The following is a 17,003-nucleotide window of genomic DNA, read 5'->3' as shown; positions in this document are numbered from 1 at the left end:
GACAAGCAGTGTGTGTGTGTGTGTGTGTGTGTGTGTGAGATTACTTTATTATTTTGTTTTTTTCTGAATTTATAAGAAGCCAAGAGTGGCCAAGTTAATCCAGGGTCCCCAGGGAAGCATAGACATTTCTTAAGTATCTAACCAGTCAGAACCCTGTAGCTCCTGATTGGTTCACTATCCGGAAAGACTGTGGAGTCCAGTAGTGCCATTAGATCGGAGGTTTAGCTTATGCAAAGTCCTGTCTGTTCTCAGAAACAGAGGTTGATCATTAAAAAACAACTGAGGCATAAATGTGGACACGTTTTGAGTTCCTAGAGGCATTGTTCAGATGGCAAGTGTGTCGAATGACAACTGTGTGCTGTGAACTCGATTTCTTGGCAATACAAATCAAACCCAGAAAGCAGCCACTGTAGCAGATCACAGAGAAGTAGATTGACAGGATCTGTCGGTAGGTTCATCTCCTACTAGTGGACACATTGATAATGGAGTTTCTGTGGGCAGAGCCTTGGATGGGACAGAAAGGATTAGCACTTTCCCATAGAATCCTTGCCTCAAAGTTACAGAAACTTCACGGAAATGAGGCCGGCTGGCTCTCTCCTTCACAGTTTTGTCCCCTTCACCAGGAGGAGGCACAGAGTGAGGGAAAAAGCGCCTTTCCAGAGACACCATCTCATGGCCACCACATTCCTCAGCCCTTACTCAGCCCCATCCGGGCTGTCACAGCTCACCTCATCCATCATTTGCTTGCAATCAATCGCCCTGCAAAAATTATCGTGGGACAAATAGCCCAGGGCAGAGAGTTTGCTTTGCATCCGATAAAGGCAAAGGCGTAAAGTCAGAGAGATAAGAAGCAAGGCTACAGGTGCCGGGTGCTCAGGGGAAAAGCAGCTCGGACGATTTTGATGTCTAAGCTTCACTATCACCCAGGCAACCATTAAAAAGCGAGTGACAGCTGAAACCTATCAAGAGACACCTTGCATTTGTACGGTATGGAGAGATGGCGAGGCTTTAGAGCGGAGCCCACGCGGCTCCTGGGAGATTCAATGTTTTAGCTCAGTAAGGCAGAGAGAGGCAACACCACCACGTGCAGACCCGAGAGGGAAGTGTGTTGACGGAGTTCTAGTTGACAGATATTTATTCTTTTAATTGATAATGCCTCTGAGTGGCTGCTCAGCCCTTGGAATGGAGGACAGCTGCCTCCTCTGAGTCACCCTTTGTGCTCAGGCAAATGACCTCCCAGACAAGGGGCTTGACTCCTCTAAACCTAACTTGCTTATCTGTGAAATGGTGATAGCAATTGTACTTATCAGAGAGGGTCGCTATGGATATCAAATGATTGGCCGGACTGGTTAGAACAGGACCTGGTTTCTAGCAGGCATCAATACACGTTAGCCATTGTTCAGCCGGGTGGGGACAAGGAGATAGGGACATTCTTTATCAATGAGGAATTAGCATTGTGCTTAGAGAAACCTCTCCAACATCTTTAACCTTTGCCTCCTCCACTCAAACTGTAGATGATCTCTCTCTCCCAACACGCAAGCTGTGGAATCTTGGCACTGTAAGAGCCCTCTTAAATCTGTTCTAGATCTTTCCAGTCTTATCCCATTAGGTCTTGCTGAATAAGAAGGCTGCTGCTCCAGTTAAGGTGGGAGGGGGAGAGTTTGTTTGTTTGTTTATGTCATCCATTATAGTTATTCTCTTTCTTTTTTTATTTAGTAAATAATTCTTTTTTTCAATTTACTTTTTATTTATCTGAGTACACCGCAGGTGTCTTCAGACCCACCAGAAGAGGGCATCCAATCCCATTGCAGATGGTTGTGAGACACCATGTAGTTGCTAGGACTTGAACTCAGGACCTCTGGGAGAGCAGTCAGTGCTCTTAACCACTGAGCCATCTCTCCAGCCTCTCTTTCAAGTCTATCTTGAGCATCTCAGCATCTCAATTTAAGCATCTTAAGCTTTCTTTTCTTTTTTCTTTTTTTTTTTTTTTGGTTTTTCTGAGACAGGGTTTCTCTGTGTAGCCCTGGCTATCCCGGAACTCACTCTGTAGACCAGGCTGGCCTCGAACTCAGAAATCCGCCTGCCTCTGCCTCCCAGAGTGCTGGGATTACAGGCGTGCGCCACCACCGCCCGGCTCCATCTTAAGCTTTCTGGTTCAATTTTCCTCCCGTGCTTTTCCCTGGCCTACCTGGCCCTGTACCACCCTGGCAGTTTCAGCAAGTTTGTTTCCCCCCCCCCCCCCCAAGGATTTCTCCAGAAGATGTATTCTCTCCTTTCAAAACAATTGTTTCCTTCCAAAGCAGTGGACTGGTCAGGTCTCAAAGCCAAACACGCCATTTGGCAGAAGTCTGATGTCTCATATGAACATGGAAGGTGGCAGCCGGCCACCCCTCCCATCCCAACCATCAAGCATGCCTTGCAATTTTGACCATGGAGCCGAGGTTAGAAAAGCCTGTGCTCAGAACCAAACTACCATAATGACATTTGGACCCATGTCTTTACCTCAGGGAACCTTGGTTTCCCTCTTTAAAATGGGGAATAATAATACCTCCCCTCTCCTTGACATTTTGGCAGGACGAACTGAGACCCCGTGTAAGATGTTACCCACAGGACATGGGACAACCGTGGGACAACCATAGAGGAGGATCTCTAGAAAGCGCAGACACCTTGCCTTTCTCAAGGTAGAGCTCTCAACTCCAACCCTCTAGGCGGTCACATGATCCTTTCTTGCCCCTCTTTATTTCCTGAGCGGGTGTGGGTCAACACTTGTCTGTGAGGGGAGGCTTTAAGACCAGAGGAAACTCACCCTATCCCTTCACCTCCTCCCTAGCTGAAGCAGCAGCTTCTTCTTACCACAGTCACGTTTGCTGAACATCCCTGCATCTCCACCTTCACCAAAGCCTTCAGCTAGCAGGGCCCCATTCTTCCCATTGCCTTCAGTGCCCTTCCCAGCCACACTTTGCAGCCCTGTGCTCGCCCCACCTTGGCAGCCGCACCCAGCTCCCCTAACGCTGTTTCCTCGATGGTCCACACTCCCCTTACATCCTTCGGTTAGCTCCTTTTCTTCTTCTTCTTCTTTTTTTTTTTTTCAGATTTTTTTTTTGAGACAGGGTTTCTTTTTTGTTTGTTTGTTTGTTTGTTTGTTTGTTTGTTTGTTTTTCCGAGACAGGGTTTCTCTGTGTAGCCCTGGCTGTCCTGGAACTCATTCTGTAGACCAGGCTGGCCTCGAACTCAGAAATCCCGCCTGCCTCTGCCTCCCAAGTGCTGGGATTACAGGCGTGCGCCACCACCGCCTAGGCTGGCCTCAAACATGCAAATCTTCCTGCCTTTGCCTCCCGAATGCTAGGATAGGCTGGTTGAGATAAAGGCACCGCCATGTCTGGCTTGGTTATCTCTCTCTATCCCTAGTGCAGAGATGCAGTGTGATGGTTAGCTTTGTGATGGAGTCAAGTCAGTTTCCTTCTAGACTGTGTACAGTAGCTGTGGCTCTCCGAGGTCCCCAGAAGACCTGGCACAGGGGCTAATGCTGTACGCCACACAGGCTCATGGGAACTAGAGTGGAGCCCTGAGTGTGTTTGGTGTTTATTGTGTATACGTGATTTTAGGGGTGGCCACTTGGCATTGGTAACTAATGAGGGGGCTCATCCCTGGGAGAGGCTAATTTTCCCTTTCTCAGCAATTGTTTTCTGCCCATGGCTCTTTGTTTAGGAGTGAGTCCCCATGGCATTAACTATACATATATCTCAACATGATGGCTGCCTGAACGAGGGACGTGCTCACATGGAGGGGGAGGAGGGGAGGGGAAGAGGGATTGCATGGCTTGGCGATCACATCTTCTGTATTCTTACCCGCTTCAGTTTTCGGATGAAGAGAGTTAGAAGGAGCCAAAAGAGGGTTGCGGCCACGCACGTGCATGTGAGCGTGATCAGCTCCAGGTTTGACTTGTCTGAGGTTCCTAGAGAGAGAAAAACCACAAAGATGCTATAAAAGAAGTCCTCTCGTGGGACGTCTCCGCTCACTCTAGCTGGGCGTCTGTGGGAGCACCTGATTTCTGAGACAGGCTGTGACTTTGCACCCAGAAGGGTTTTCTAGAAGTTCTGCTGAGTTTGTCACCAGTATTCTCAGAAATAATTAAGTAAAAATCAGAAGAGAAAATAAAGATGGAAGGAAATTAAAGGGGGGGGGCTCATTAAAGTGCTAAATCTGTGATACGCTAAAATCTGCCTGATGGGTTTTAGAGGAAATTCTAAAGAAAACATAAAAAGACATAAAAGCAGCCGCTTTGGGACTCACAAAATTCTTCAAAGCAGACATTGGGAATAAAAATAAATCTCAAGGCCGGTCACGATCGCCTGCCTGCTTCTGTGGTAGCTGCTTGGAGTCACCACAGGGCTGTTCCCTGCCTCTGGGGCTCTGACCTCAGCAGCCAGAAGGCACCAGCTGAGAGGAAAGGTGGGGGGGCCTCAGGCCTGCTTCCCACCGAGTCCCACCGAGTCCACGGTCCATAGCACAAACCTGAGCACTGTCCCTGCCAGACCCAAGGGGAGAGACCGAGGGCAGGCTCTCTGTCTTTCTCTTGGTGTCCATCTGTCTTTCTCTCTCACATACACACATACACACAGTTGCTCTATCACACATACATCCATCACACACACACATGCATACACATACACAAATGCCACACACACTGACATGTATACACAAACACACACACACACATACACACACACATACGCACACACACACACACACACTCACACCCCACTGGGCCTGAGCAAGGCCATCTTGACTGGACTACAATGACAAAGGAGGTTAGGCCAAGGCCAGATGGGACTTTTTCTCTCTAGGCATGACAGGCATCTGTGTTCACAGACAATGGGCAATTTCTTTTTTTTTTTTCTTTTTTGGTTTTTCTGGATTTGTTTTTTTTCAAGACAGGGTTTCTCTGTGTAGCCCTGGCTGTCCTGGAACTCACTCAGGCCCAGGCTGGCCTTGAACTCAGAAATCTGCCTGCCTCTGCCTCCCAGAGTGCTGGAATTATAGGCGTGCGCCACCACCGCCCGGCAACTGGGCAATTTCTAAGGATGGTGTACTCACACCCACTCCTGTATACATGGCAGCAATATCAGAGTTTCAAACAGGAGCACCTCACTGTGGGGTTCTCTGTCTCTCTCTCTCTATGTCTCTTCCCCCGCCCCCTTGTTCTTTTGAGACAGGGTTTCTCTGTATAGCCCTGGCTGTCCTGGAACTCACTGTGTAGACCAGGCTGACCTTAAACTCAGAAATCCACCTGCCTCTGCCTACCAAGTGCTGGGATTAAAGGTGTGTGTCACCACTGTCCTGCTGCGGTTCTCTGTCTTTTTTTTTTTTTTTTTTTTTTTTTTTTTGTCTTTTTTTTTTATTTGATATTATTTATTTACATTTCAAATGATTTCCCCTTTTCTAGCCCCCCCCACTCCCCGAAAGTCCCGTAAGCCCCCTTCTCTTCCCCTGTCCTCCCTCCCACCCCTTCCCAGTTCCCCGTTCTGGTTTTGCCAAATACTGTTTCACTGAGTCTTTCCAGAACCAGGGACCACTCCTGCTTTCTTCTTGTATCTCATTTGATGTGTGGATTATGTTTTGGGTATTCCAGTTTTCTAGGTTAATAACCACTTATTAGTGAGTGCATACCATGATTCACCTTTTGAGTCTGGGTTACCTCACTTAGTATGATGTTCTCTAGCTCCATCCATTTGCCTAAGAATTTCATGAATTCATTGTTTCTAATGGCTGAATAGTACTCCATTGTGTAGATATACCACATTTTTTGTATCCACTCTTCTGTTGAGGGATACCTGGGTTCTTTCCAGCATCTGGCAATTATAAATAGGGCTGCTATGAACATAGTAGAGCATGTATCCTTATTACATGGTGGGGAATCCTCTGGGTATATGCCCAGGAGTGGTATAGCAGGATCTTCTGGAAGTGAGGTGCCCAGTTTTCGGAGGAACCGCCAGACTGCTTTCCAGAGTGGTTGTACCAATTTGCAACATGTGAAAGATCTGTATGGCAAGAACTTCAAGACTCTGAAGAAGGAAATGGAAGAAGACCTCAAAAAATGGGAAAACCTCCCATGCTCATGGATCGGTAGAATCAATATAGTTAAAATGGCCATTTTGCCTAAAGCACTATACAGATTCAATGCAATACCCATCAAAATCCCAACTCAATTCTTCACAGAGTTAGAAAGAGCAATTATCAAATTCATCTGGAACAACAAAAAACCCAGGATAGCTAAAACTATTCTCAGCAACAAAAGAAAATCTGGGGGAATCAGTATCCCTGACCTCAAGCAATACTACAGAGCAATAGTGTTAAAAACTGCATGGTATTGGTACAGTGACAGGCAGGAGGATCAATGGAACAGGATTGAAGATCCAGAAATGAACCCACACACCTATGGCCACTTGATCCTCGACAAAGAGGCTGAAAACATCCAATGGAAAAAAGATAGCCTTTTCAACAAATGGTTCTCTGTCTTAATTCAGCTAAATTCTCCTACAGTGACAGGGCACAGGTCAGAGCAGTGACAGAGTCAGAACACTCAAGAAGCCCAGCAAACCAAGTGTCTCAGCAAATACAAAGACATTAACCTTACTGTGTTTTACTTTTTGTTGGAACAGGGTCTCCCGTGTAGGTCTCCCATGGAGGCCCCGTCACCAGGGATGGCTTTGCCTTTCTTGCCCCCACCTCTCAAGGTGACTGATTATAGGCATGTGTTCACGTAGTGCTGAGGTTCCAACCCGGGGCCTCACGTATGCTAGGCAAGCGCTCTACCAGCAGGGCTGCATTCCTGGCCCAGAGACAAACTCTTTATTGCTTCCGAGGTCTGCAGAAATGGCCGCACAGTTGGCAAAGGCTTCAGCCATGCAGCCCCGATTGGTTGAATATCATTTCCTGGGACCCATGTGAAAAGCTGTAACCCTGGCGGCGCTCCTATGGTGACATGGAGGCAGAGGCAGGAGATTCACCCAGAAGCTTACAAGCCACACACACACACACACACACACAGACATGTGCACATGCATGATACAAATAAGTTTTGTAATATGACAGGAGCCTTCCGAAGGCACCCTGGGATGGCCTTTGACTGTCTCAGCTGCTGATGGCCTCATAGGGTCCTTGCGCAGGAATCCTACGTGGAACAAGGAACGTGGAGCAAGAAGTCCTGTCTGACTGTGGGAACTTTCCCAGTGCATTCCACGGGACAGGAAACTGCCCCCCAAAGTCTAATTCCATAGTCCTTACTCAAGCAAAATTCCTTTCGGGTGGACTATTTATATGCAACCATACGTGTGAGGAACCGCCTCATTAGAAGGCCGTTAAGAAGAATGTCAGGCTCAATTTAGCATCAGTACTCAGTGGTGCTTAGTAAAAATCTTAGCATTTTACACCGCGGCATCTGTGTTCCACTTGATAGTTCTGTTTCTATTGCTCTTTGCAGAAGAACTGTCAGGACAGCCCTAGGTGCTTTCTCCACACACTAGCTGACTCCACCCCCCCCCCCCCCCAAGAAGCTTCAACAGGCTGGTGACAGGTGATCAATTCAGTCTATAAAAATAGCCTAGCTGCCCAGGGGCAGAGGCAATGTGGGTGGGACTTGATAATTATTAGGAGAGAGTGCTGGTCTCAGGGTCATAACTCCCCTAAGAGGTCTGCAAATGGATACAGCACGTCTCTGTTTTCACTCAGGATGCTCATAAGGCCAAACTTATATTATGATAATGGTGCCTTCTGATATAAGTTCCTGTTCCCTTGCACAGACAGAACCGTGTCAGGTGCCTCTCCCAGGTTTTGTGTCATCCTTCTGGGTACCACTTAGCAAGTCGTCTGAATTCGGGGTGGGGCGGGGTACGGATGTCAAGAGTCTGCACCTTGCCGTGCCTCGAGCCTGTCTAGTAGCAATGGTAGTAGGTTCTTTGTGTGCAGTTCTGGCCCAGGAAACTGGCGGCACGCCTTTGCAGGACTGTTACCAGGAACAGGTAGACTTTGGCTGGGTAGACCAGCCTACGAAATGGTTGGGTGTTTTCTCAATAACTAGGCACCCACACACTGGCCCGGCGTGTGGCACTGACTGGTAGCAGGCTGCCGCGGCCTCAGGCAGTAGCAGTACCAACAGCTCAGCTCACAGGATAAAACCAGCCAAGTTCGCAAGAAGCAAATCACCAGGGAGCTCTAGTGGGGTGGGGTGGGGAAGGATGGAGGGCCTGCAACTAGAGCCACTGTCGTCAGGAACTGGGAAAACATTCTTACATGAGCCTGTGAGCAGCTGTGTGGTGGACCAAAGCCTCGGTTTCTTTTTAAAAACTTTAGACAACGGGGTGAGCGGCAAACTGCTGTTAGGGATGATTAAAAGCTTCTCTCACATCCCATCCCTCCTCTCAACCCCTTTGAACTCTGAACTACAGTTTTATGGGCTGGAGAGACAGCTCAGCCCAGGTGGACCGGTCCACCAGACAGAAGAACTCAGATCTTCAGGTCGAAGCAGATTCAAAATCGCCCATAAATGTCATAATTGAGAACGGTAGGTGTGGAACTAGTTTCCAGCCAGGCTCTACCAAATCTGGAACAGGTAACCCTGACACCCCACTGAGAGGACCACAAAAACCAGTCACATAGCAGAAACTCATAGAGTTCTCCATGCTAATGAGGTGTCAAGATAGGCCTGAGAGTTTAGCCAGTGAGCTTCCTTTCCTGGGCATCCCTTCCTACAAAAGGTATTTAATCCCTGGTTCACCCCAAGTATGATGTACATAAATAAAGCAGGTTGGAGAAGCAAGGACAAGCTTCTTCATCAAGGATCTCTGTGGGGGGTGGGGGCGGGGTGGGGGCGGGCCACACTGAAATCTCCCGGAGCGGGGCTTCCCTCTCTCAGCAGTCTGTACTTTGAGCACTCGCTTGGAACCAAACCAGATTTCTCCTGGTGTGGGACTCAGCCTTCGTGCCTGGCATTTAGGGCAAGCGCAGACTTGCAGAGCACCGGATCACCGTTCTCAAGTCCTCGTGGTCCCAGCCGTATCTGGGTACACAGGAGATTGAGCACCACGGCATCTGTCCCAGATCTCGCTGTTTTTCATCCAGGAGAACACAGGCTGGGACAACCCCCACCCCCACCCCCATCACGCACGGGCTGTGTTCTGTCTCCTCTGAGCAGCTTGTGCTGAGGCAGACAAGCAGACAGCTGCGCTCGTGTGGAGGACCCAGGTTCAACGACCAGAAGCACAGCTAATGATCAGCTGGGACTCCAGTTCCAGGGGATCCGACAGCCTCTTCTGACCTCCTTGGGCACCAGATACCCACTTGGCACGGCGACATACATGTAGATAAGACACACACACACACACACACCTGCACATACACACACGCACACGCACACGTGCGCACACACACTCAAACAGACACATTTATTTTTCTCCTTACCATTTTTACGGCATAAAGTGCAGATATTACTTTTCTCTGTCAGGTCAACTCCAAGCATCAGCTTGCCTTTTCTGTCTAAAGCAAACCAGTCTTTGGTACAGGAGGAGCCTGGCTTTTTTTTTTCTTTTTTTTTTTAAAGCCCTCTCACAGAGTTTTACCTGACCCCAAACAAGATGGGTTAGATGAACTCTGCTCCACTGTTATTTTAATTTAAAGTAGTACATAATGGAACTAATAAATAAATAGCAGAGACATGTTCCTTTTGTGTTTCTACCCCAGGTCCAGAGAAAAGATTTATAAGTATGAGAAAAGATTAGACCCCATTCTAATAAGCTAAAGCCAGAATGCTGTCTTCTACCTGAGATCCAGTTGGCACTGATCCTTAATGTGGTTCCTCTGTCACTCACTAGACTAGTACAATTGGCCTGCCCATCTTCGTTACAGGTTTTTTTGTTTGTTTGTTTGTTTTTTTAATGTTTTCTAAGAATCCGTATAGACCAATTTGGATTTTCTCTTCAGGACTGTGATATGTATGAAGTACCTTTTTGAGAGTAATTTCAGGTTAAGGAAGGAAGAAAGAAAATAATTAAAATTGTGGTTTGGGACATTTGTTCTGTAACACATTCTTATCCCAAACCAGTCCTTAAGCCAAACAGGAATATTGCGGTTTGGTACAGCATTTCGATGACCCACAGTAAACCCAGGAAAGTGTGTGATGCTACAAGCTTTGCTGGTGTAGAGGAGCACATTAGCCAACACTAATAATAGCTAAGACTTGAGATTTTATCATGATAGGCTCTCTTCATCCTGTAAGGGTCCTGGAAAGGTTAGTCAACCATTATTAACCTTCCCGGTTTGTAGTGCGGACATTGAAGACTAGGAAGGGAGGTGATTTTCCAAGAGTGACTCAGCTCCTGATGTGGAGACATCTTGCTGCAAAGAGGACCCCCCGCCCCCCTCCATGAGACACAGTGCCAGAGAGGGATCCAAGCATTTCTGATTCTCAACTCTGTCACTTCCCAGCCTAGTGGCCCTGTGATGTCATTTGACCCCTCTGTGGGTCTCACTTATTTATGAGTCTTATTTTCAATAACTAAATTTTCTCACTGGATTGTTGTAAAATTTAAGCAGGGAGTGGGAATGGGGATAGAAAGATGGTTCGGTGCTTAAAAGTACCGGCTGATCTTCTAGAGGACCTGGGTTCAAGTCCTAGTACCTACATGTTGACTCACAACCATCTACAACTCTGGTTCCAGGGTCTTCAGTGTCTTCTTCTGGTCTCTGCAGGTATTGTGTACACATGATACACATATGTACATGTAGACAAAGCATGCATGCGCATGAAATAACGAAAGAATCAAGTATATTCACGCATGCTTGCTTGGTGAGGCTGGAGAGATGGCTCAACAGTTAAAAGTACTGACTGCTCTTCCAAAGGTCCTGAGTTCAAATCCCAGCAACCACATGGTGGCTCACAACCATCTGTAACGAGATCTGATGCCCTCTTCTGGTGTATCTGAAGACAGCTACAGTGTACTTACATATAATAATGAATATACCTTTAAAAATTTAAAAAAATAAGACAAGGTATAATTAACATATCCAGACCTTCCTAACTAAGCTAGCATCTGTGTCTGGGATGCTCTATGTAGCTTCATGTAAGCCTAGTTTCCATGAGAAGAAATGGGATAGGTATGCTTGAAGTCTAATTATTTTGTTCTAAAACTATCTAGAGATGCCTTAACTCATCCTAACTGAGCTCGGCCACCATTTAAATCCAAACAGATTCTTAGAGAGCATTAAAAAAAAAAATTAAAAACTGTTAAAAACTGTTACAGGCCAACTGTATTATTCCAGATTTACGCCATAGTTTAGAGTTGAAAGTTTTGTTTTTTTTTTTTTTTTTTAAAAACCAAATATTTAGGGCCTTTAACATCCTGTGTACAATTAGGAATAGACACTTCACCTTTCTTGAGCATGGCTTGTTACTTGGGACCCTGAGCATTGTCAGCATCTAAGAGAGAAGGAAGAGCACAAAGTCCTAAGTTAGTCTGACGCCCTCACGCTCAGTGCCGTGATGGCTACGGAGGATGACAGCAGCTCAAAGAGGACCCTGGGAAATGGATCACTCACCACGGTGGGGAGCACTGAGACTCATGCTGAGTTCGTTTTGAGCCATTTCCATTCGAAAGCCCTGGGATCTAATGAGGGAGTGAGGTGCCCCTTACTGTGTGGCTCCTTTCTCTAGCAGGGGCTGCTAGGAAGGCTCATGTTTGCATCCCACATCTGGGACACCACATCCATCATGGAGACTGTGTGACCTTTGTGTGTGTGTGTGTCATCTCTTAAGCCACCATCACCTGGAGTGGATGCTTCGAAGTGTCGCCATCCTCTGATGTGTGTGACCTATATAATGGATACTGTCACGCACAGCGACACTGAAGTCTGCTGCAGGAAAAGTCCTTGTGCGGAGTCTAGCTTTCAGCCTCAATAAGAGACAGACTTTAAGTCTTTGGACACCAGTGGGCCAAATATGTTAATTCGGAAACGATCTTGATTGCTGACAGCTTTACTGAGGTCTTGACACTGGAACACCCTCTTCCCCAACTTCATATGTGCCCAAAGTCCCGTCCAAAGCAAACAAGACCTGCGATTATTTAAAGAAGCCACTCGGGCTCCACAGTCCATTTATCCTTCTCAGATACCAAAATAACACATTGTTTTATCTGCGAGTATAAGGCTCCTTTTGCAAAGGGAATAAAATGAGCAGACTGTTTCCTTCCTGGCTGATTCCTGAACCTCTTTAAATCTGTTAAACATAGCCACAGACACAAGCTGTGTGCCTCCACTTCCTAAACTTGACTGGGCGAGGTAGGAGTGTACCAGGAAATCACATCCGCAGCTCGGGTAAGCCTCAGTGACATGAATCGTAAGTTCAAGGGCGAGAGGCCATTTCCTTTTTTCCCCTTCCTTCCTTTTTTCCTTTTCTGATCCCCCCTCTCTTTCTCTCTCCCTCTCCCCCTCCCTCTCCCCCTCCCCCCTCTCTCCTCTCTCTCTCTCTCTCTCTCTCTCTCTCTCTCTCTCCAGGGTTCCTGGAATTCACTCTGTAGACCAGGCTGGCCTCAGACTCAGAGACTAACATTCCCCTGTCTCCCTAGTCCTGGCATTAAAGGTGTGTGCAATGTTAACTTTTTATTGTATATGCATAAGTATGTTGCCTGTGTATATGTCTGTCTGAGGGTATCGGATCTCCCTGGACCTGGAGTTATAGGCAAGTGTGAGCTGCCATGTGGGTGCTGGGTATTGAACCTTGGTTCTTTGGAAGAGCATCCAGTGCTCTTAACCAGTGAGCCATCTCTCCAGCCCTCCATTTTCAATTATAAGACGATCTGCAGATAAATGCAGCCCACTGCCCAGAGTGGTGCCACACAGTCACGTTAATTCTGCCAGCCCAGAGCCCTTTGAGAACCTGGCCCTCACTCACAGGTGGGCTTCCCCAGCTCCGTGTACTGTCAACTTACAAACAGCTCCCTATTTCAAGTCCTATCCTTCTATGGAGCTGATACCCATGGCCCCCAACACTCATCATCTGTGAGGCTCTGGAGGACAGTCTCGGGAATAGTGGGGTCACAGATGTGGTAAAACACAAGGCCAAGTAACATGGCTTCTGAGACGCCCAGATGATCCTGGCAGAAGAGGGGTGATTTACAAACTGACGTGCACATTCTTGCATCACGCCAGGCCTTCTCCCACTGCGCCAGATGTGCAGCCGCTGCTGACCATGTGGCCCACTGGAGAATGTGGGAACAGGTACTTAGCAAGGCAAAGGAGTCTTGGAATGGGTGGGGGTGGGTTTCAGAAGAAAGGAGACTTCTTTGTCAGGACCACCACTGGCTGACTGAGTTTTTGGTGACCTCTTTGCACCTCTGGGGGGCTTCCTAACTGTTCCACACACCTCGTGGATCCACCATAATACCTTTGAGTGAACCTGATGGGCATCTCATTTTCTGTTCTCCCTGGCCTGAGGTACCTGCTGCAGTGACCGTACCTGATGTCTATGCCAAAGACAGAGCAAGAGGCTTACTTAGTCTCATTTGATGTGTGGGCAGAATTGGAAGACCATTTTAAAACAAGCAAGATTTGGGAGATGGATGGGACCATTCCTCAGGCTGATTGGGGAATACTATGTATGGGGAAGTACAGATTTGTGGTGGAATAGTTTCAGCCTTTCTTCCTTCTTGGCATCTCCCCATAAGCGCCCACATGCTCTCATATGCACCCCTGAGCACTGTGGAATGAACAAATCTCCATCTTTTCACATAAAATCTCCACGTGCCATTGATTACCGGTCCCTAAGAGGCGCTTAGCAGTCTTTAAATGATGTATATTGTGTTGGGGTGGTGCTTAGCATGGAAAAACTGAAACCTGTGGGGGGGGGGGAGGGAGACTGTTTTCTAAATGAAAGTCACGTGGCTGCCACCAGGGTGGGAGGCAGCCACTTTATGCTCTGTTCTTCAACAAACTCTGAGGCCCAAGAAGAGGTGCCCGCAGGGCAGTGTCTGGGGTGTGAGCTGTTCTGTATGTATTGCTTCCGAGAATAGTTTGTGTCTCCCCGTGATAAAAAACCAGCAGATGGCCTAGCAGTGGTGGTGGTGGTGGTGCACACCTTTAATACCAGCACTTTGGAGGCAGAGGCAGGTGGATTTCTGAGTTAGAGGCCAGCCTGGTCTACAGAGTGAGTTCCAGGACAGCCTGGGCTACACAGAGAAACCCTGTCTCGAAGAAAAAAACAAAACCAAAACAAAACAAAACAAAACAAAACAAAACAAAACAAAACAAAACAAAACAAAACAGCAGATGAAACAAGTTTTTCATTTGTAATTTCCAGCACTCAGAAAAAGTCAGGCGGGTGTGTGTGTGTGGTGTGTAGGGATGAACAATTTCAGTGGGTGGGTCCCCTCTTTCTTCCTGGCCTTGTTTCTCACAGATGTGAACCCCTTGGGCCATTCTGAGTAATTTTATCCACAGTGTTAGTAGTACACCAGGCTCCCTTCTTCCGGGAAGTACTTCCCCTGCTGAGATTGCTGGGTTGGGGCGTCCAAGGACAGCCAACCTCATCCTTCAGATACAGCCATACATCAAGCAAGGACAAAGGGGTACAGGAAGAACCCCCTGGACTGCCTGAGGAGACCAGGGGTGGGGGTAGGGAATAAGGGGAGAGAGACCTGGGGTGCGGGTAGGAGGTAGGTGTGTGTGTGTGTGGGGGGGGAGACCTGTGGTGGGGGTAGGGAATAAGGGGAGAGAGACCTGGGGTGCGGGTAGGAGGTAGGTGTGTGTGGGGGGAGACCTGGGGCGGGGGTAGGAGGTATGTGGGGATAGAGATGGGGGTGGGGGTTGGGGATGGGGTGTGAGGGGGAAGTTAAGCAAACAGGGAAACAGGTGTCTGAGCTACCAGCTGTTTACCTTGCACAGTGAGATAGGCTGAGCTTTCCACGGCTCCCTTCTGGTTGGTGGCTCGGCACCTATAGACACCCTCATCCTCCTCTGTGACTCTTTCAATAAACAGCGTGCTGTTTCCTGGTCCTAAAACAATTCCTGGGGAGCAAGAGATGTTTACATTAGCAGGTCTGAAGGACAAACCCAAACAGCCTTCAGGAAGCCTGGCAGCTTCCTCTCCTAGGCTCCCAGAAGGGGTTTTGAGCCCGACCAGGATGGGTCATCCACTCCCTCTCCGCTGGGCTGACCAGCACATCTGTCCCATCATGCCGTGCGCCAAGCACCCTGCAGTCCCCAGGCCAGAGCTTGATGCTACCAAACACTCGGAAATTGATGCCCTGTCCCCATCACATAGAGAAAATGGAGACGTCCCAATATTAAGCAACATGATCAAGAACTTGCAGCTCAACCCATAGCACATTTGTGGCACAGCCTGATGAGGTAGGTGGTACAGTTCAGAGGTAAAGAACTTGGGCCAGCTGTTTGAATCCATACCTTAGCCTATAGGCAGATCCCTTACTTGGGCTATGTTTTGTTTTCCCCAGTCTTGATATAAAATGAAAGCACTTTCCATTCAGTGCATGTCTATCGTGGTAGTTAGTGCTCAGTAGATGTAAGTACTTAACACCCAGTACTACACAGACTGCCATGACTTTCCTTTGCCCTGGAAAGCTTTCAGACTCAGAGACCTCTGTGAGTACTGCCACCAAATGTTTATTAGGTATTTGCTGTCCCATCAGCCCGAGCTAACAAGAACGCCAGTGAGTACCTAGGGAGGGGTGCATGGAGACGGAAGGGGGCCTTGAGTGGGCTTGAAAGACTGTCAGAGGAGAACCAAGAAAGCAGGGAACGAGACAAGAGGCAATCGTGAGCACGCACTGAGGGCTCGTCCTGGAGAGGGAGTCGGTGCCTGACCACGCATGGAAACATGAAAATGACACACACACACACACACACACACACACACACACACAGATAGATAGATGATATAGATGGATGATAGATGACAGATTATAGATAGAGAGATGGATAGATAGATAATAGATAGATAGATGCATGATAGATTGATAGGTAATAGGTAGATAGATAGGCAGACAGATATAGATGATAGAGATAGATAGATGATAGATGATAGACAGATTGGCAGACACACAGGTAGATAGACAGACAGATGATAGAACAGCTAAACCAACACTTCATACCTACACGCCGCCTTATTATTTATCCCCCTGCCCCACTCCATTTAAACCCAGGGATTTACACAAACATTCCACCACCGAGCATTCACTTGCCCCTTTAATCTTTTTTTAAAAATAGACTTTTAAAAAAAAAAATCAATGTGTTCACCCAGGTGAAAACTATTTTTGAGCCTCTCTTCTGTAGCAGACAGTTAGCTGCGGACGGTGGCAGACACGGGCCATCCTCACCCACAGAGGGCTCGCTTCTCATTTACAGTGAAGCCTGAGAGGAAAACAGACACAGTTGAGAGGCTCCAGGGGAGGCGGTGCTGAGGCAGGGGATTGCTGTGGGCAGGGCAGTCCAAATGGAGCAGCTCTTCTAGTGGGGCACCTATAGGATAGGGAGGGACGAGCCTCTAACGGGTTGGCAGGCAGCACTTATTACGGGCACAGTGAGCTGCAGATGTGACGTCTCGGGGCCAGGGATGAGCCCACACTGAAGAAGTGTCTCCATCTTTAAGAGCACATGTTAGTCTTACAAAGGACCCAGGTTCTGTTCCCAGCACCCCCACGGTGCACCACAATCATCTGTGACTCCAGCTCCACGGGGAGCCAATGCCTTTTTCTGACCTCCATGGGTACCAGACATACATGTGATTGTGATACATGTACGTACATGCAGATAGACACTCAGACACATAAAATAATCTGAAGAAGAGGAGGAAGGGGGTAGGAAGAACAAGACATCGGCAGCTCAGTACTGAGTACTGAGTACTGAGTACCGAGTACTCTCAGTAAGCAAGCAGAGGAAAGAAGTAGCCAGGACACAGATCCTGACCCCTCCCCAGGCATCATAAGGATTCAGGGTTA

The 17,003-nt window shown here is 47.8% G+C and overlaps 1 protein-coding gene across 1 annotated transcript in view; it reads right to left on the bottom strand.

The window, feature by feature from the left end:
* The window catches only part of Flt1 (fms related receptor tyrosine kinase 1), a 173,075-nt gene that overhangs the window by 43,150 nt on the left and 112,922 nt on the right, over window positions 1-17,003 (bottom strand). Inside the window, exons 15-16 of the mRNA XM_052167989.1 lie at window positions 14,923-15,054; window positions 3,849-3,955 (exon numbers count right to left, since the gene is read on the bottom strand). Of these exons, the coding sequence (XP_052023949.1) occupies window positions 3,849-3,955; window positions 14,923-15,054 (239 nt within the window). The remainder of the gene's footprint in view (window positions 1-3,848; window positions 3,956-14,922; window positions 15,055-17,003) is intronic.

This window comes from Apodemus sylvaticus, chromosome 22, assembly GCF_947179515.1.
Source record: "Apodemus sylvaticus chromosome 22, mApoSyl1.1, whole genome shotgun sequence".
NCBI classification, from domain to species: Eukaryota; Metazoa; Chordata; class Mammalia; order Rodentia; family Muridae; genus Apodemus; species Apodemus sylvaticus.
Note: the sequence above shows the minus strand (reverse complement) of the source record. Positions and strands in the feature narration are given on the sequence as shown.